The sequence below is a fragment of the Bombus bifarius genome, unplaced genomic scaffold (assembly GCF_011952205.1).
Source record: "Bombus bifarius isolate JDL3187 unplaced genomic scaffold, Bbif_JDL3187 scf7180000008417, whole genome shotgun sequence".
Classification (NCBI taxonomy): domain Eukaryota; kingdom Metazoa; phylum Arthropoda; class Insecta; order Hymenoptera; family Apidae; genus Bombus; species Bombus bifarius.
The window spans coordinates 239,252-259,787 of record NW_022884649.1 but is presented as its reverse complement, the minus strand read 5'-3'; the positions used below and the strand labels follow the sequence as shown (position 1 = coordinate 259,787).

Sequence of the window (20,536 nt, the reverse complement as noted above, 5' to 3'; positions counted from 1 at the left end):
AAATTCATACTTTTACGAATGCAGATAAAGAAATGGAAGTTAAACGTAGACTTGTTTTGTTCTTTAAATATTTTATAACCAGTATCGCAATACTTTGAATATTTTGTTACATCTCTTAATATTATTCTGTCCGTCTTTACATATTTAAATTATATGCCTATAAATGCATAAACATTAACAGCCTGTTTATAAGGTTCCATCATCTTTAAAGTGATCGATTTGCTTTGAATAAACATTATTTATCGATTTGCCAGAATAAACATTATTCTAATAATACAAAAACCTATGAACTCTAGCAAACGATATTTGGATAATTACATTCCACTGTATACTATTGGAAATTGCAATTAACTGATTGCGAGTTTGGTCATTAGATTTTTAGATCGCTCCATCGGCAATTATTGCGTTCTCGGAATTGTAAATACTTTTCGCATATGACGTTTCCCGCATATCACGCTTCTCCACGATTATTAACTCACATAAACTGATCCTCGATTGACATAACGATAAGATATCGCGTGACGTTAGATATAGAATGACGTTAGAATATATGTATTGAAATCTTGATATCATGAATTATTATCATGTTTTGATAATGTTCGCATAATAGAAAATATGGCTGTGTATATAGAAATTGTAAGATATTTATTGACTATGTATCTAGTGAAAAGTTAATATACAGTGTGAACAATCACCTCAAGCTCATAATAAGTATTAAAGATGATCCCACTGAATACTGACAACGAGACTTATTAATATTATAGATGATTGCCTGTCTATAAATATTTTCCAAGTTTGATTATGTATAATATTTAATATCACAAAATATATAACGTGTCTTTGTACTGGATATCTCGTAACTCAAATATACATGCTCAGAATTGTTTAAAATTTTACCGATATAATCATGATGATAGCAAGACGACAATTATGTCATTAATCAGCATTAGCTGATGAAATCGGAAAATGTTTCGTGTAACACACGTAATATGTTCATAGAAGGTGTCGACAAGTATAATCGAATACTTTCGCGAGCCACTGCATTTAATTGTTTATAAATAATTCCGAGTCATTTATGTCCACGCCTAATACTTCTTTTTCCTATTCTAAGCTTCCAAGAAAATCGAAAGAAATTCTACAATGCTTGTCGAAGACTTTGCTACTGTGCGTTACACGTAATCAGATTTTCGATATTATTTTCGAGATTTCGCTTCGCACCCAAACGCTCAAAGTCGCCGACAAAGACTATAACGCGTTTAACTATCCGCAATCTACCGTAATCGTAATAATTGTCATTTAACAAATTTTCAGAAGAGAAGTGCACGCAGGACGAGGCAATGACAGAGAATAAGAACAAAGAGGAGCGAAAGAAATCGAGAACGAGGATAGAGGAGCCGTCGAAGGACAGCCAGACGATGTTGATATGCTCATTACGATCGCATAAAACGAAGAAGTTAGGCATAGAGGAAAAACGAAAGGCCAAAACGGCCAGTCATAGTTGCAAAGGCACCGACACGAATTGTCTTCCTCAAGAACATCGTTTCTCGTCGTAGCGTAATTCTCCTTTGTGTAGCATCCTCCGTTCTGTGTCGCGTATACATATGTAGATACGAAACTGAATCACTCTGCGATCACATCAGTGTTTCTCTTTTAGTAACGCCATTAACTTCTGTAATAACATTCGCACGGCCGTGCATCTGCGTTTCGAATACGACGACGACGACGACGTCGACGTTGTATCGTCGACGATATCGACTTGGCCTGTCGTGTAAATACGTCTAGGGAAAACGCATAATAATCTTAAGAGAGTGATATACGTTCGATAATATGAAAAATAGAGACTAACATAGATAATGTATAACACGAAGAAATACATATTTTCGAGAAAAAAGAAAGAAAAAAGGAAGGAAAGAGGGGGAGAGAATACACAATTTTGAAAAGTATATATATATACGCGTGAAGGGATATAATTGCGCCGAGGATGGTATTCAAATGATAAAAAAAAAAAAGGGAAAAAACGATTAAAATAAAAATAAAATATCGAAGAAGATAAGATGCCAGTTTGCATAGAATTAAAAAAAGAAGCAAGCGAGAAGATGTTAATCAAAGCTTATTAAATGATACGATGAAAACAAGAGATACAAAAACAATGATGATAATTCTAATGATAATAGTAATAATAACGGTAATAGTAATAACGATAGCAAATAACAAATCTTTAGGCCATACGCTTTTCCCTGTTCGCTGAAGAAAAACGAGAATTTAACGAGACATGTAATCTACATAGTCACACGACCCTGTTATTTCCTCCTTTCGCCTAATATGGTTAAATTGGGGCAGCTTTGCGTGTCGCGCGAACAGTATATGCATTCGATGACATATAGCAATGAGAAAACACGCAACCGAATTACAAATAATGATAGTCGGGAGATTCGTCGTCCTTTTTTTCTTTTTCTTTTTTTTTTTTTTTGAGAAACGAGTCGTTCTCGACTAAACTCCGCTAAAGTCTCTCAGTGTTGTTCGAAATGACACGAGTGTTCGTTCATCTGCTGAGTGTCTTATGCACAATTAGATAATAATATATGGTTGTAATATATAGGAGGCATTAGATACACGATGTGATATATGCCTCGTTGAAATCAAAACACGATATAGTAGGAAAAACGTGGGAACGTAGATCGTCGGAAAACTCGTTAATAACTGCCCTTTTTAAAGTTCCGATTTTCGCGTTTCTTTTCTATTGAATCGATTCTTGAAAGTTTTCTTATGATATCTTTTTAAAGAGAATATTATTGTTATTTGTATTTTAAGTACTTTGTGATAGTAGTTTACATAAATCAATTCACGTGTGTGTATGTGTATATTTGTATGTATATTAGTTAAAAATATCTGCAGGGTGTTCTATTAATTTTATCGTGTGGTATTTTTTTTTAGAAAATTATTGTGGATATAGATGTGAATTTATTTTTAAATTTCACGACGCTAAAGACTCTTGTAGATTGTGATATATGAGACTTCTAATCCATTATGTAGTGGAAAGGGTACAAATTTTGAAGTAGAGCCACCATGTTTTACTTGAAAGAACATGTTTTACTTGAAATATGATACTTAATAATAACAGGTACTTTAAAAGTCACAGAGAATAATGGTAGTTTAAGTAAAGAAGTTATTGTATACTAATTGTAATATTATTTTCTTCGGCATCCAAAGTAACATCTAAAATAATTTCTATTAACTTCTGAACTAAACTGTTTATCGATATAATAATAAAAAGAACTTTGTTCCTCTGTAAGACAGTGCAGTATGAAATTGTTGAGCTTGAATTAATATTAAACTCAACTTTATGTGTATCTTATAACGAATTTCACTTCTGATATGAATGAAATTATCGGAGAAAGCTCAACTCTTTGTAGTTTTTGAAATATGCATTATTATTAAAAATATTGTTAGTATACAAACTTGAAAACGTGATGAAAATTTGCTCACTGATGTATTTAAAACTTCGATGGCTCGCTGTATAAATACTGTATGTCCAAAAATAATATTTTGTTTATTGTATTTAGTGTATGTAGAGATATGTTCAAGATGCACCCCTGTCATTTTATGTTCCTAAAAATGATCAATGCCCAATTTGCAATCGATCTTGCAATAGCATCGATAAAGATAATTACGATGCAAAGAGTACTTATTTAATGACAAAGTGCCATTGAATGTTTAAAATTGGTTTTCTCGAATACGCTAAAAATGAACAAACGATATTTATGCAGTAAACCATCAATTCTAATCCTGCTTTCTACCTACTTCTCCCTTGAGTTCTCGTTTCTACTGCGTAGAGTATACACCAAGACCTCCTTATTCAATGAAACTGAAAAAGGAAAATACTCGTTTAAAGAACGTACAGTTTCGAGTAATAGTATAATTAGAAGATAACATGTAACCCGAAGTTACTGGAACATCCTGCGATACATTTGAAAATAAATCCACTTGCATCGAGGTTCAACCGAAGTTTTCCTATGTTCATTCTCATTTAAATGACACGGAACTTCACTTCCAAAGAGTTGTATCTACCTGACCACGTTTTCCACGTAGAACACACACACACACACACACATACACATATATATATAAGTATATACTTTATATAACGCAAATATCGCAGTGGAACCAGAAGCGCTTACGTGCACGACCATGAGTTCAGTTCGGTCGTTTTTAAGAGTTGAAGAAAAAGTGTACTTTTCGCGTATGTTATAGATGTTAAATCAAAAATGAAAAAAAGAAATAAAAATGATGAAACGTGTTAACATGCTCATGTAGAGAATAGCCAGAGCGCAAGTATCGTCTGTGTTATATCCAGGTACCGATGTCTAGCCGCGGTAACAATCAAAGTTTTCCAAGAAACTTTTACACCATCGTCATCGAACGCGACGAAAAGAAATTTTAAATCGAATGTCTTCGCCGAAAAATGAAGAACATCATGTAACATTGCAACGCGCGTTATGTACGAGTGTAATTACGACGCGTGCTCAAAAAGTTCGATCGCCTCTTTTTTCCTACTAATGGTGATCGTTCTCTTTTTTGTTGCCTTTCGTTCTAACAAGGAGAAGCGAAATAAGTAAGAAATCTTCCGTTCGTATCTCGCTGTAATTTAGTCAAAGTAACAAAGACGCGTTCTCGCCTCCAAAAAAAAAAAAAAAAAAAAAATTCGGACGCCTCTGTTTCGCTATAATTAGCGATCGTTCCGATCTTTATTTTCTTTTTTTTTTTTTTTTCGTTTATGCTTCCTTTAATTTTAATCGGGAGAAGCGAGACAAGTAAGAAATCTCCCGTTCGAATCTCGCTGTAATTTGGTCAAAGAAAGAAAGACGTTCTCTCTTAGATTTTTAGACGAGCCGTCAGTAAAAATACATATCTCCGTAATGGCATTTCTATTCATTGTTATCGTAGATGTAGGGAAACAAAGTAATTGTACAGTTGCAAATTAACGAGGAGGAAATGGAAAAAAGAAAAGAATGGTTAATATTCCCCATAGACGCGTCTATTTGGGGATCTTTGTTATGCCGATGGTCCGAAGTTCACGCCTCGACTATTTTTTAATATATTTGTAATTGTTTTCGAATACGTATATGAAGATGCTTCTCATGAAAGAAGCATTTCAAAGCATCCGAATAGATCCATCTGATTTCACATTTTCTCACGTGAAACTTTCGTCTTCGTTAAGAAATAACGTAAGCTATTCGAACCGTGATCCTTAGCGATAATAACTTGTATTACGCGATGATCGTTGTACGTGTAATACGTAATACATTTACCGTTCCACATTGTTACCGCGATATATTTATTTATGAGAGAGAGAGAGAGAGAGAGAAAGATATGATCATCGTATCCGACTTTAAGGGATTTCTCGTTTTTTCTAAGAATTGCAAACAAACTTGTTTTATGTACTTGTTATTCGAAGTTGGATCTCGATACCTTGTAATCGCTTGGAGTTTCTGAGTAAATCAATGTCTTCTGTGAATTAACATAGCTGGAAGTAGAAAGTTCCTAGGAAAGGTGTACAGAACGTGGATTTATTATTTACTGTTGTAATTATATCTTAGAAGAATTAGCATCGACATAGTACAAAAGGGAAGGCCACACCATAGACACGCGTGGCAACGAGACAAGTTGACCAGATTACAAAAAAGAGAAAAAGAAAAAAAAAAAGATAGTATGAAAGAGACTTGAAACGGCTGCACAGTTGCGTAGATCTTGAGCGATATACGAGAGCAGTACGGCGAGAAAAAGACATTTTTCTTTTCTCCGTTTCTCATTTTTCGTTTCACGTTTCGAAATTTGTAATACTTCGTATTAAGGCTTAATTTAATGGAATAAGTCTGACGACCGAGGCGTAACGCTTTCGCAAATTGATATAAGATATTGTAAAACGTAAACAATGCAAGATAACTTTTTATCCACTTTTTTATCGAATAATCGAGGAATTATAAAGGTTCGATTAATATATATTTACAAGAGGATAATACCGAAATTTCAGACGTTTCCTAAATCGATAAACAATTTTTCGTCTACGCCTCAAGCTACAATATCGACAGATTAAGGTGTCTGTCTATTCGATCCATGAAACAGCTAACGATACCAATTGTACAGCACATAACAGTCAATTCTCAATTATACAATGCAGTTATATGAAAAATCCTTTATCATAATATCGACCTAAACATCGACGAGCGCAAAGTTAATCGGATTTAGTCGATTGGTCACGTACATTCTTTTATTTTCGAATCTCTAAGGCCTAGAGTCGCGTAGCTATAAGGCGAGTAGTATGTAACAAAATGAATAAAGTTGTAATTTGCCAGTTTTTGTTCCTTACTTAGGAGTATTTTTTTATTAATCATATACCAACACCAACATGAAAATTCCGATCGTAAGAAGAAATCCGTAATCCCTATCCTTACTTCAATTTATTTATTCGTCTTATTGTTCATTTTTAAACCATCTCAGTTTATATTTTTTTTTTCATTTTCTTTTGCGAAAAAAGAAATATATATATACATATATATGCATATGTATGCGTATATAATATAACATGTATGTACATTCGTATATGTAAATTACATTGAGGACGATTATTACTTATGCAAGGAAATTACTTTATTGCTTTCGCTATAGAAGAACCGCGTATGTTGAACAGGGTGGGAACAAAGTATCGAGCAAGGGCCGAATACATTGCTATCTTTTGTTCTCGAAGAGGAGAAGTTGCGATGGAAACTTAACTCGAGGCCGCTGGTGGGTTTACTGTCTCGGTTGTGGTGCTTTGCGAGTCGGATATCGGCTTCTCTTGTAACTCCAGCCACGGTAGTCGTTTTTGCAGTTCCAATCTATTCAAACAGTAACGAATATATTTTATTCCATCCTGCTCGTACATTTCACAGATCCTTTCCTGTACGTGCAGCTAAGATCGAAACATAATATAATATAATAAATGACCGAGGAGAAGATTAGAAAATGAAAAGAATTTGTAAACAGAAAGATATATGAAAACTATGATTTGCTAAAAGAGCTACTGAAATTATTATTTTATTTAAAATGTATAAAAAGAATTATAACATCGATGAATCATAATTTATATTATAGTTAATATCTAGATCTGAAATATTTATTTTCGTAGTTTCTTAACAAAATTTACCTGTATCTCGGATGGCTTATAGCGTATACGTATGGATCCAAACAAGCAACACCTTTACATGTGCACGCAGGTATCATCGTGACACCAGGTGTTAACAGTGCTTTATTGCCAAACGCACCGATCATTGCCATCACGCCATACGGAGTCCACGAGAGGACGAACAGAAAGCAAATCGTAATGGCAGCCTTCGGACAAACACATAAATTAACCGGTTACACTAAACGTTAAGCGAGTATAGTTAGTACAAAATTAAAATAACGATAGTTACGACCCTCTAACGTCTACAACACAGCTAAACAAACAGAAAATAACTGTTATTTCGTCAAAGCGATTGTATATTTATAAAATAATTCTCTATAGTTCAAACACGAAGATTTCTCCTCTGAATTTGTTCTTAAATATGATCAATATCAATCATCGGTATATAATAGGATGTTCGCTATCGATTTGCAAAATTGATGAAACAAAACCACGTTCGCTCTTCCTAATCCCCTTTCTTCTTTCTTGTCTTCGCTTTTCTCTATTGTTTCTTTCGTCATGTATCATATTACATACATATGCACGTTCGAGCTATTCAATTAAGGAAAGAAGAAATTTTGTTTGCAGGATTTTTTCGAATGGATGCAATAAAATTCCCCTGAGCTTGCCAGGGGACAAACAGTTTAGATTAATCAGAATTCATATGATAGAAGTTCGCTTATATTCTCCACTAGCTGTTATTTTTCATTGATACAGTCAAACCTCACGTGATAATATAATCCTCTTTTCCTTTTTCTACCTTTCACGTCTCGTCGAATCTATCGATTATATTATAAACCAATTATGATACGTAATATGGTCATATAACATTTAACTATTTTGATGGAACCTAACAGCAACCATGATCGATTAATACTAGTCACAACGAAATTGTTGAAAGAACTGAACTGAAATTGTTAAAAGCATCGAAGAAAGTTATTTAAAAAATGTCATATCTGACAAAAGAAATTGGCAGAGAGTATAAACATTGTAGTAATATCGTTCGACACGTTGACTGCCACGATGGTCATCGGTGTCAGCCACGTAACTAAACTTTTTAGAATAATTAAAGCAAGATAGACTTCACGGAGTAAAAGCTCGTCAGCCACGTGAATAATTTAGATAACGTTGTGAGTAGAAACCGTGCAAATACGATAATAATATTTTGCAAAAGTTGAAAAATATAACGTGAACTCTCCGGGCAAAATATATAAAATTCGCGTGGCAGTTAACGTGTTAATGAAAAGAGAAACAAAGTGATGCCTTCATTTAAATACCTTTGCTATACGTATCTCAGCGCTTTGGGAATTCGTGTTCGCGTTACTCCGTAAACTGTCCACGTTCATCTTCTTTGCCTGTTCTCGAAGCGCTTTCTCGTGATTTACGACGTGGCTAACAATCTGAGAATAGTAGTAGATTATAAGCAGCATTGGAATGCAGTAGGAGAAAGTAAATATGACAGCAACAAATGTCCGTATTTCATTAGTGTCGGTCAGATAGTCGAAACTGCAACTGGTAAGAAAGCCTTCCGGTACAAAACGTCCCCATACTCCCATTACAGGCATCAACGCCCATGGTATGGTGTACGTCCAAATTAAGACGATAAACAAAATCACTTGTCCACGAGATAGCTTGCCATCCAACGGTCTTGCAATTGTACTAGAAAGAAATTTGTTTATTTATTTACTTCAGAATGGAATAAAAGTACACTCGAAATCGTTCTTTTCAAACGTGTAACATTTTCTAACTAACTAATTTGTGCCAAATACTGGGAACTTAACGTACAACGGTGGAGATGGAAAATAAGATTGTCGTGAAAATACAGACTATTCTCGTACGAACGTATGAAATAATCGAAGCGTAGATTTTTATGCAGTTATGGGTTGCTGCAGAAGTCATATAGCATACAATAATTTATAAAACATACGTTGATCAAGGCTGTAAATAATTACTTTTCTATGCAATTACTGTAAAACCTTAATAACTTTTTTTATTCTTAGGTCTCTTTTGCTGTAGGTTCTATTGTAATTTTATAGATTGTAATATTTCCTATTAGCGTCATGGGCATCCTAAAAACTGGTCGCTAAATGAAATAAATATATATATTATTTATGTAACAGAAACAAACGCACGTAATATGCAAAAGTTTGTAAAATATTCAAAGTATAATATTTGTTATAGCATTTAGTAGACAAAACAATTCACCACCTAAGTTTCCTTTTTTTCTCTTATATGAAATTTTTTAGAAGCGTCCAAAGCCTAGTTAACTTAGTTAACTTCTAACTAACTTCTTTGTTCTCTTATGAAGTTGTATACAGTATAGGACTAATGTACATTAGCAAGTTTGTCAGTCAAATTTTGTTCGTCTAAAGGTAAATGAAGAATCATACCTATATCTGTCGTATGCTATAGCTGCATTCGTTATCGCGGCCCCAATTCCGCTTAGGGAGCCGATGACCGCGAATATTTGACATCCTAAATGTCCCAGAGCAAAACCGGTGTTAAAAGAATTGTATATGAAGATAGGCGTCTTGATCATCATAAAGAAATCGCAAATCGCTAGATTCACAACGAACATGTTCGAAGGCGTCCTTAATGATTTGGCACTTGAAAAAACGAGACTCGATTTAATTTACGCATTTTCACGCATCACAGTGGTATAAATAATATCGCGCGTGTATTTCAGAAGCCACACAGCTCGAACAAGCTTTTCAAGAGAGACGAAGAACTATTTGAAAGCTTACAAAACTATGTATCATTTACAATGTTGCTAAAAAGATTAAACTCTGGGAGACAATGGTCAAAGGATAAAAATGATTTTCGTAACTTCTTTTATTTTCAACCCTTGAAATTTCCCTTTGGCTTGACACTTTTCATGCTCTTCTAACGTAACATCGACTTATTTTCAACCACGACACTTCTAAATAAATTATGGATTTTTATCCGTTTATGAGATATTTGAGGATACAGAAATATACAAAATGAACATAAAAAGTATCCTCAAGGTGGAGTACTTGTTATAACACTTGACGAGAGAAATAAACAATTATCATCTCTCTAATTATCGTTAATAAAAATATGAAATTGCATAAAAATCCGTAATCTACTTATGAAATACACGTGCGATATTATAAGACTTTTATAATTAGATATTTAGATAATTAGATATTTTTACCGTGACGATGGCAAGAAATGTTATATGATAAAAGAACGATAATGATGAGGCGATCAGTCTTATTGACAAAGAAAATAACTTACGCGCAAAATATCCATATTACCAAGCCATTGCCAAGTAAAGCAAGGAAAGTAAAAAGGATATACAAGAGGGCTAATAGATAATGAAGGGAGGGGTTCGGCTCGGGATGGACCAGCCAATGTTCCGGTATATGGACTAATTCTTCGGCAGGAACATTCCATCCCAGCAAACGTGGTGGTCCTGCTGGTAGGTATCTTGCCTCCCAATGAATAGTGTCGTTGGACATGTTGGTCACTCCGTCTGCCAGCCCCTCTCCTTGATACCGCTGATCAGGCAGCAGTTTTATACCATTTCTTCTACCCCCTCGAATCGACGAAACCTTAACCCGTTGGCTTTGCTGGCTTCGTATGAGGATCAGCCGGGGATTATCCCCTAGTTGCTCTGGGTCAGCAGGAATGTGTGTCGACGTCATAGAAGTTAGTCATACTAATCGTCAATCGAAATTTCGATTTTATCATAGGTGGATGCTCCTTTGAACTTTAACACGTTATTCGTTTTATATCGTGCCTTTCCTCCCTTTTCTTTTTCTTTAGCGAATTATGAGCTTACTGTCACCTCCGTTTCGTATCACTCTCGTACACGCTCTTTGAAAATCTCTTTATTATTTCAGATGGCTTGAGATGACTTTCATCGGTCTTTTAGCGCACTTGTTGGTGTTATATTATCTTAATAAGGGATTTAGTAAATCAAAAAATGTTTTCCTTATTTTATAGTGTCCCATAAATTACTATCCCATTTAAACGAATAAACGAAAGCCTAAGAAGATGAATTTCTTTTTCTTGATTTAGGGGGGGAGATTTAATTAGAAATAATAAGATCAGTTCTTTGTAATTTAAAATTTATTCCTTAAAACCACTGTATTCCCTAAATTTATGCGTGTATGTACTAATACATTTTTATCAAGCATATAACGATTATAGTTAAATGGTCTTAAATTAATTTAATTACATATTTATTCATTTTAATACTTTCATACAAATATTACGCAGTGTCGCAATTAAAAGATCACAATTAAAAACATTAAAATCATGTAATAGAAAATCCTAATAGGTTAAAATACTTCATATTATGCGACATATAAATATAGTTTGTCTTTTTAAAATAAGTTACAATAACCTTTCAAGCTGCATAAAGTTTACAAAAATACTGTAAAATAGTGTACGCTTTTGTACGTGTTTTATAGCTATACTCTGCCTTGTCTTTCTGCAGACTCGTCAGTTAAAGTATATGCTGGAAGATACGATGATGGATTATCAGGATCTTTTAATCGTGGATTTGGTATTGTTGTTGATTTTGTACCTAAACTTGTATATCCTTCATCATATAATGGACAATAAGGTACATTGTATTTCAACAAAAATTTCCACACTTGATCATACGACCACTTCAAGATCGGATTTACGCGAATTAGATTTGGCCAGGTTGTGTCAGTTGGCTTAAAGACCTCTAGATTTTGTGTGCCAGGATCACCTCTCCTCATTCCCATAAGGCTTGCTTTTAGATTTGTTTTTTCGTTTAATAATGAACATAATGCATCTCGCAAAGGACATTTCTTCTTTATTAGCTCTAAACCGTAGTATTGAGACGCTCTTTCTACAAACGAATCCACCTTAAAATATTTAAACATGTTTTAGATTATTGCAAAATATATATGTATACTAAAGGTATATAAGAATATGTAATTATGCTATTTAACATATTTTCTATAGATTTATGATTACAAAATCATTTTTTAGGAACCTATATAATTTTAAAAGAAATAATAAGATATACAACGTTTCGTTTTCGAAAAAATCGCGTACTTGACGAAATTCCATACTCGATTTTCTTGAAAGCGATGGCTTGTAGGATAAAAGAATTTAATATCTTTTGCTTCTATTTATGACTGAATTAGAATCTAATTTGAATCTTGTGGAAATCTAGATTTTTACTTTCAATAATATGATCTTATTCTTAAATAAGTTAGGATCATATTTAGTAATTTCTAATTTAAACTTACTTCTGGAAATGGTTCTGCTGTTACATATAAACATAATAATGACGAGATATTTTGTAACTTTGCAACACAGGCAGCTAGATGTAAAACTACTGTGCAATCCTTCCCTCCATTAAAGCTTACAAAAACTTCTTCTGGCTTATATCTTAAAAATGTATATGTATGAGATAAAAATTTGTTAAATTTACTTTTACTTATAGACACTTTTTTCAATGTACATCACATTATTGAGTACTTAGTCTATAATACTCACATTTTGTAACACTGTTCTAAAATATCCACAGCATATTTTATATGTACTTCATTTTCAGTATCTTCAAGTACAGTTTTTGCATGATAATAACTAAATCCATTTTTTAGATTTCTAATTTTTTGTATTGGTAACGAGTATAAAAGTTTTCCTTTTGCTTCCAGAACGTCTTCTTTTCTCCCCTCTAATGTAATTCTTGTAAAACATTCAGGTGTTCTTTGTGGATAACTACCAATATTAACTTTATCTTTCCAATATTCTGCATGTTCATCCAAAATTCTTACTAATGATAATTCGTTTAAATTAATATCTATTTCTTCAAAGTGTAAAGAAGTATCTCCTTTTAATTGAGGTATGATTACATTAACAGCTGCCTCAAAATATGTTGGAGAACCTGGCAGCATGTATACATTCTTTGCTTTTATGATAGCATATTTTTCTGAAAATGATTTTATATAATTAATTTTATCAATCACATTATGTTATTTTATTTATATATAAATAAAGCATAATGCAAGCATAATACATAAACCATAGTACAAATCAGCACAATGTGGTATATTAACGTATGATCAATGTAATTTTTTTGATATTTGCAATGATTTAAAAACATTATTTTTTATTAATTACTATTTTGGATGATAACGTAAAACAGAATTTACTCACTTGGTGAATAAATATGAATAAGCTCACAGGGTGTTGGTACAATAGTAAGGCGTTGAGTTTCTTTATCATTATTGTTAGGAAATAGATTTAAACAAATATCAACTAATTCCCCATTTTGTTCAAATTTCAATCCTAAACCTTTGGCTACTGCTTCGTATGTTACGTCATCATGTGTAGGTCCAACACCACCAGATGTAAATACAACAGAATATTCTTTTGAAGCTTCAAGTACGGTCTTTGCAATTTCATCTACCTAAGACAAAAGGCTACATTATACGTAGTGAGAATTTAGATTTTAATAAAAATATAGATATATGTACACAATACACATTTACAAAAATTTATTATTACTAATTAAATTATTATCTATATTTTATTATTTTATTACTAATATACATTCAATATTTTAATAGAAAAAATTCATTACTTTTCTAATTTTATTATAGTTGAAAATAGAATAAACAAAATATATTGAACCATAATGCTTTAACATTTTTAAAGTGACAATTAAATATAATAAATAATTAACTAACTAAAAAAACTGTAGCTAAAATTTAATACAAAGATTCTAGTAAAGTAATACACACAACATCAGGAATCACTGTTATTTTTTGAAGTTTAATACCACAAGCACGTAATCTTTTTGCCAGATATGATGTATTTGTATCTATAATTTGGCCACGTAGAATTTCATCTCCTATTATAATCAAACCAGCAGTACAGACACTCTCCATCATGAATAGTTTCCTGTGCACATTAAAATACATTCACATAAGTAACTGTGAAGAATATTGACTAGATTTTAAAAGTTCTTCTTTTAGTATTAAGACAAAAATTAAGTTATCATTAAATAAACAAAATTTCAGTATGCTATAATACTCCTTCGCATATTTATGCTGTGATAAGTAAGATAAAAATTGGGTGATAAGAAATAAGCTATTAGACTACTACGTTTGTATTTTCAATTATTTTTATTTGATGCAAAATTATTCAATAAAACCTTACATAATATATTATGTACAATAATTTTACTACAATGTACAAAACAAACAATTATTGAGCAGTTTTATTAATGAAGTACATTATATTACATGAATGTTCTAAATATGTATGTTCAACTCAGTTGTATGTTTATCAAATTTGCATTTTCTCCACCAAGGAAGTTGTTGCATCTGTTTGTATTGGTGCTGCATTCTGCATTTTCTTCCTTCCTCCTTGCTTTGCATTAGTTACTTTCATTTTTGGTTTGGACTGATATACTTCCTTACGTAATTCTTCAAGTTGTTTATCAATTTGTACTGTTTTATCCTTATTTCCTTTACTTGCTTTATTTTTTTTCAGATCCAACTATTAAAATGAAGAAAACTCATATAATAAACTGTATATTATTATATATATATTTATATATATATATATTTGCCCATAAAGTATATATATATGTAGTTTATTATCAATATTTAAATATATTATGTTTATATTTCTTCTAAGAATTCACTTACCTGTTTTAAATTAGTTAACACTTTTTGTGCTTTCACCTTCAGTCTATTACCACGAACTGTTGCTACTTTAAACACATTTTTCTTCGTTTGCTTTTTTTGGAATCCTTTGTTCTTTCCCATTATTCTCTGTAATATTATCACTTGCAAGTACATCAAAATTATTTTCCATCTTTAATTTCTTCATTGCTGGCGCCTCGCCTTTTAATACATTTTCAGTTAATAAAAATGATACACGTATCATATCTTTGTTTAAAGATACATTTCTGACAAAATGTAAATCAATTAAAGAATCAGGACTCAATGTACAACCAAGTTTCTGTTCTACAAACAATTGTCCCAGTTTACAAGCATCTTCTCCTTTATTTGTTTTTACAAAACAATATAAGTGAACAGTTGGTGGCCAACAACACATTTGCTTAATCTCATTTTCACTAAATGAATCAAAAAATACATCCAAGAATTCAACAGCAAGTGCTGGTAAATTCATTACTATATGTTCCATACCAGCTTTATTAGTAGCTCGCCTGTTTAAAATATCAGCCTTAAAAATGGTTTTCAAAAAATCTCTACCATCTATATTAAAAGATTGTATATTTTTTTTAACTTTATTAATGATGATATTTTTCTGTAGCCATTTATATGATTCTGGATTTAAATCATTCGCAAATACTTTAATTCCTTTATGAGCAGCAGGAATAGCAAATGGTCCAACTCCAGCAAATACATCATATAAAACATCATTAGGTTTCATATATTTAACTACATTTTGATGTTCTGTACTTAATCGAGGATTCCAATAAACCTTAGAAAAATCTAATTCATACGTATGGCCATTCTCTTTTACTGTTGTAATAGTATTTTTATCGCCTGCAAGAATTTCCATAGTAAAATTTCTAAAAGTTGTATCAATAATATCTATTTTGTTTAAAACAGTTCGAACATTTGGAATCATATCAAGATAAACTTGGCCAATAATAGCTTTATATGGTAAATGTGCATCACGCAGATTTAAATGCAAGATGTGGCCAACTATGCTATATGAAGTTGGAACCTCAATTTCCTCAGGTAAAATACCCCTTAATATCTGATAGGATTGCCAGTTATCATATTTTAAAGTTATTTTTGTTGTTCCAAACTGTTCATACATTCCTAATAACTGATTCTTTTCACTTTCTACAAACTCTTCAATTGTTTTTATTAACTTGGGATTCAAATATATAATAGTTTCATTATCTGCACTTTGAACTGGTTTAAAGTGTCTTACTTTAAACAGATATTTTTTTACAATAGGTATTATTTTTGATAGTGCTACACCACGAGTTTTCAAAAATGGTAATTCCACAGTGGTTGTAAATGCAGTACGGTCCAAACATTTCATTCCTCGTACTGATTCCGGAGGAACCAGCAAAGAAGACATTTTGGTATAAAAACAATATTGTATCCAACTGTATTGTTTGACTAATGTAGCTAAATACTGATGTTTAATCATTTATATGATTATAAATAATCTCCCAATATTATGATGCCCTATAAAGAATTTCTAATTACCCTATTTGTTTCAATCTTTATCTTATATACTCCAAAAATATAGAGCAATATAAATAAAGTATCAATATATCCAAATATCAAATACAACTACTAATGACAACTATTAAAATGTATAAATATTTTGCTATATATATTCCTACTATTATAATTATTTATAATAGCATATGTTTTTGACCTATGCTATATGTATAGTAAGAATATAAACATTTTGATTTTTTAAATAAGGCATGAATAAACATAATAATACAATGCTTTATAGAAATAATTCTTTCACAATACAAAATTCCAGTAAACCAAAATATTACTATCGTTATCCGAGAAAATCAATTAGAGTAAATATAAAAATAGTAACATCAAATAAACTATTCGACTAGATTATTATAGGATTTACAACATTTTTATATTATTAAGTTTTAAATTCATTTCTATAAACTTACATTATTTTAAAACACCAACGTATTTATACACGTAAATAATTGCCTTTACAACGGATAAGATCAGATAAACACATATATTTTATAATAATTTATGAAAACGTAGAAAACAATTTATTCTTTATATAAATACTAATTGTATTATTTTAAAAAGTTGTTATTTACCTTTAAGTCTCTGTTTGACGTGTGGAGTTATTGTATTTTGAATTAAATAAAAATATGTTCTATTCATTAAATGAGGTTATCAATTACACGTTTTATTTGCACAATACGTGAATCAAATAATATGTGAAAATATACATATGGCTTATAAAAATAGAAAATATATTTACATTAAATACACTTATAAATTTTATAGCAATTATAAATTGTAATTTTAATTAAGAAATAAGAAATTGATGTAATTATAATTAGAGGAAATAAAATTAATTGATTAATTTTCATGTATTTCTTAGGGAATTGCACCAATTTTAAGATTAAAAATTTACAAATAGATATTATTTTATTTTTTATAGATATTAATTTTATTATTGATATAGATATTAATTTTATTTTTGATTGTATGTGATGAAATTTTTAAATGAGTTTACATAAACATATATATATGTATTCCATTAATGTTATTAAGCTGTCATTGTATTAATAACAAAGAATAGGATAATAATAGCTTTGCTAACAGCATATGTTGTATATATGTATGTTTATTGCTAATATACATATATTTTTTATTTTTATTAGTCACAATAATTTATCAAATATAAATAATAAATGTACGTGTGTGCAATTAAATGAAATTAAATAACTGGTCTATGAAAGATTCGTTTTTATATACATAAATTAAATTTACATTTGAAGAGATTTGAAATATATACGAAGTTTAAAGTTATTATTTGAATTAGCATATAATTAGCAGATACACGTGCATAATTTTACATTTAATTACTCACAAAATTGAGCGTATTCTATTAAAGAAAAACAAGCTGAATTTAGTGAGTGATTAAATTTATATTCTATTGAGTAATAAAAATAAATAGAATTATTTAGTTACCTCTTCATATTAAATCTACAAATAAATATATGTATATATATAACTATTTTACTTCTATACAAACGTATGTAGAGTGAGCTAATTCAAAATTATTTAAAAATTGCATTTGTTAATACATAATTGTGTAACCGACGGTTTTAAGCGATCTACCTTGCTTTTATCTTGCATATATATACATATAATTTGCATATAAATTATATGTATATTGTAAATATTACAAATATATAGAAGGTAATGATTGAAATTTGTAAAAGTCATAATTGTATTACAAATTACATATATTTATAATTTAATCATTTATAATGTATCACATTGTATAAAATATAAAATAAGCAATGAAAAAATACAATAAATTACTAAAAATTAGAAACTGTTATTTACAATAAAATTTATTTCTCTATATTGCTTAATTATGCAAATATAAATATTTTCGTTAATATATAAATAAATATTGTTATGATTTACACATAGTTCTTAATAAATATTATTCATAAGTTAGATATCTCTACTGAAGTACAAACAATACTATAACATTTTCAAAATATACTGTACATAGTCATGCACATATTTACACTATAAAATATATTTTGAATTTTTGTACTAAATAAGATGTTTAATTAAAATTTATAGTCCAGTAATTTGGTTTACATTATTTTTCGAGCTGCCTTGTAAATAGTAATACTATACATTTATAAAGTTATAAGTTAACTCATGAGTAAACTTATGATTTTTTGAGTGTCAAAAGTCTTTACTTAATTTTAGAACTTTTAGATAATGTCCACTTTATATTGATATAGCTGTAGCTCTAACAGCTGCACTTAATAGAGGATTTGGGTCTGGTTCTTCTGTTAAAATATTAACTTTTACCCATTCTCTTCGTTTATTACTCTGTCTCAATGCATCAATAACTGCTTGTACATATAAACCATCTTCAAAAGATGATGCAGAAAATACTGGTTCTTTTATCCAACCCTTTTTATCTTCAACAGATTGGAAAGCTTCTCTTAGTGCAGTGATCATTTTTCTTAATCCTTTGATATATGGTCTTGGAATAGAGTCAGCAATGGGAAATGATATATCTTGTAAATCATCTGTATCATGATATAATATTTCTTCTTGTCCATTACGACAACCATGCAAATCTCCACCACGTGCAAGAAGATGATTACCACCTCCACATATTAATACTTCTTGAGAAAGCTGCCCTTGTAAATGATTACTCAATGTTGCTGTTACCAATGTGCCACCACTTAATTCCATTTGGAAACTGCAGAAATCTGGTGATGTAACGTGTCTAATTCCATTTATATGTTTTGTAGTTTGCGTGAAAGTCCGGACTACAGCATGTACTCTTGAAGCACGTTGACCAATTAAATGAAAAATTAGATCGATTACATGACTTCCAACTAAGGCTAAAATTCCTCCTCCCATTGTATCATCACACAACCAATCGTATCCTATAATTAGAAAGAAAACTGTATTTGACAAATATTTTAATAATTTGATGTACAAAATATAATATTCTAACCATTGTGTAATAAACTGCCCATATGTACTCTAACTTCTATTACATTTACAGGACCATTTAAATATCCTTCTTCTAAAGCTTTCTTCATGTGAACAAATGCTGGTAAAAATCTTAAACTATGATTAACAATACTTATTAAAGAAGGATAATATTGTGCAGCTCGCACCATTTTTAATGATTCGCTTTGACTTAAACCTGCAGGTTTATCACACACAACATGTTTTCCTATCCCTAATGCCTTTACCGCAATTTGTGCATGTAAGCTAGGAGAGCACATGATAAATATTAAATCAACATCCTTCCTGAGGAGTACATCGTCAATTCGACTAGTATGAAATGGTATTTCAAGATCTGTTGCAACTTCTGACACTTCTGCCAGTGTACGTCCCCATATAGCTTCAATTCTAAAGCCTTTCTCTCTTAGAAAGGGAATAATTACTCTAACAATACTTCCTGTACCAAAGACTCCAATCCCAGGTAATGTCATGCTGTATTGTTAATCTCCTCTGTATGTCTTTCTAACTTAAATTTTATTAAATAGTAATAACAACAATATTTAATGGTCTCAACTGTAATTTTAAAGTAGCTTTGTTAACCTTTTGAGGTGTTATTTCTTGATAATATCTTTTTTATTTCTCAATTTAGCATATACAAGAAATTTGACAACCATTACAACAAAATGCAAACACACATCACACTATATGTTTCGTACTTTAAGGTTGGTATTTCATGTAGCTATGTTCAATTTACAAATTTATTGTTAAAAAAATGTTATCTAGATGAGAGCGAAAATACAAATTGCATTACTGTAAATGATAGATGTAATCGTTCGGTATTAAATTATTAAAAAAAATTCACTTGTATAGTTACATACAGTACAGTTGTTGTATAGTTACATATAATTACATAGCAAACAAATATTTATAACATTGTTCAATTCTATTAGATACAATGATATCGTCACTGTTTAACCCGCGATCATATATACAGGCTCGGATATTCACTAGAGGAAAGCGTTTGCCAAGTGAAGCCAAAAAGGATCAACATGGCGACAGATATAGGAAGCATTTCGCACATGTGTGACACAGTGCATGATGGCATACTGACATA

General features: G+C 30.8%; 5 protein-coding genes across 12 annotated transcripts in view; 1 reads left to right on the top strand and 4 right to left on the bottom strand.

Annotated features, from left to right (window-relative positions):
- LOC117212905 (potassium voltage-gated channel protein Shab) overlaps positions 1-6,366 on the top strand; it is a 69,714-nt gene extending 63,348 nt beyond the window's left edge. For all 6 annotated transcript variants that reach the window (XR_004488541.1, XM_033458041.1, XM_033458040.1 and 3 more), the window contains one exon: positions 1,312-6,366. Coding sequence is in view for 5 of the 6 variants with exons in the window: in XM_033458041.1 (XP_033313932.1) it covers positions 1,312-1,553 (242 nt within the window). In the remaining variant the exon portion in view is untranslated. The remainder of the gene's footprint in view (positions 1-1,311) is intronic.
- A 257-nt stretch (positions 6,367-6,623) lies between these two features.
- Positions 6,624-10,884, bottom strand: LOC117212909 (opsin, ultraviolet-sensitive). Its single transcript, XM_033458047.1, has 5 exons — positions 10,460-10,884; positions 9,592-9,807; positions 8,479-8,860; positions 7,184-7,368; positions 6,624-6,875 (listed from the first exon to the last, which is right to left on the bottom strand). The coding sequence occupies exons 1-5, from the start codon at positions 10,867-10,869 to the stop codon at positions 6,767-6,769; spliced, it is 1,302 nt and encodes a 433-aa protein (XP_033313938.1). The 5' UTR covers positions 10,870-10,884; the 3' UTR covers positions 6,624-6,766.
- Positions 10,885-11,392: 508 nt separating this feature from the next.
- On the bottom strand, positions 11,393-17,151 carry LOC117212906 (FAD synthase-like). Of its 2 annotated transcripts, XM_033458043.1 has the most exons (6): positions 17,016-17,151; positions 13,957-14,116; positions 13,370-13,622; positions 12,707-13,142; positions 12,457-12,598; positions 11,393-12,066 (listed from the first exon to the last, which is right to left on the bottom strand). In XM_033458043.1, the coding sequence occupies exons 2-6, from the start codon at positions 14,104-14,106 to the stop codon at positions 11,641-11,643; spliced, it is 1,407 nt and encodes a 468-aa protein (XP_033313934.1). In that variant the 5' UTR covers positions 14,107-14,116; positions 17,016-17,151; the 3' UTR covers positions 11,393-11,640. The 2 variants fall into 2 exon arrangements, with proteins under 2 accessions (XP_033313934.1, XP_033313933.1); XM_033458042.1 differs by lacking the exon at positions 17,016-17,151 and having other exon boundaries at positions 13,957-14,151.
- LOC117212915 lies at positions 14,409-16,500 on the bottom strand. The gene is made up of 3 exons (XM_033458056.1): positions 16,417-16,500; positions 14,869-14,994; positions 14,409-14,716 (listed from the first exon to the last, which is right to left on the bottom strand). Exons 2-3 carry the CDS (start codon positions 14,986-14,988, stop codon positions 14,504-14,506), a joined length of 333 nt encoding a protein of 110 aa, XP_033313947.1. The 5' UTR covers positions 14,989-14,994; positions 16,417-16,500; the 3' UTR covers positions 14,409-14,503.
- A 1,195-nt stretch (positions 17,152-18,346) lies between the features above and the next one.
- LOC117212911 (glucose-fructose oxidoreductase domain-containing protein 1) lies at positions 18,347-20,480 on the bottom strand. Of its 2 annotated transcripts, XM_033458052.1 has the most exons (3): positions 20,023-20,480; positions 19,427-19,944; positions 18,347-19,355 (listed from the first exon to the last, which is right to left on the bottom strand). In XM_033458052.1, exons 2-3 carry the CDS (start codon positions 19,911-19,913, stop codon positions 18,682-18,684), a joined length of 1,161 nt encoding a protein of 386 aa, XP_033313943.1. In that variant the 5' UTR covers positions 19,914-19,944; positions 20,023-20,480; the 3' UTR covers positions 18,347-18,681. The 2 variants fall into 2 exon arrangements, with proteins under 2 accessions (XP_033313943.1, XP_033313942.1); XM_033458051.1 differs by having other exon boundaries at positions 18,348-19,355; positions 19,427-20,480.
- Between the last annotated feature and the right edge of the window lie 56 nt (positions 20,481-20,536).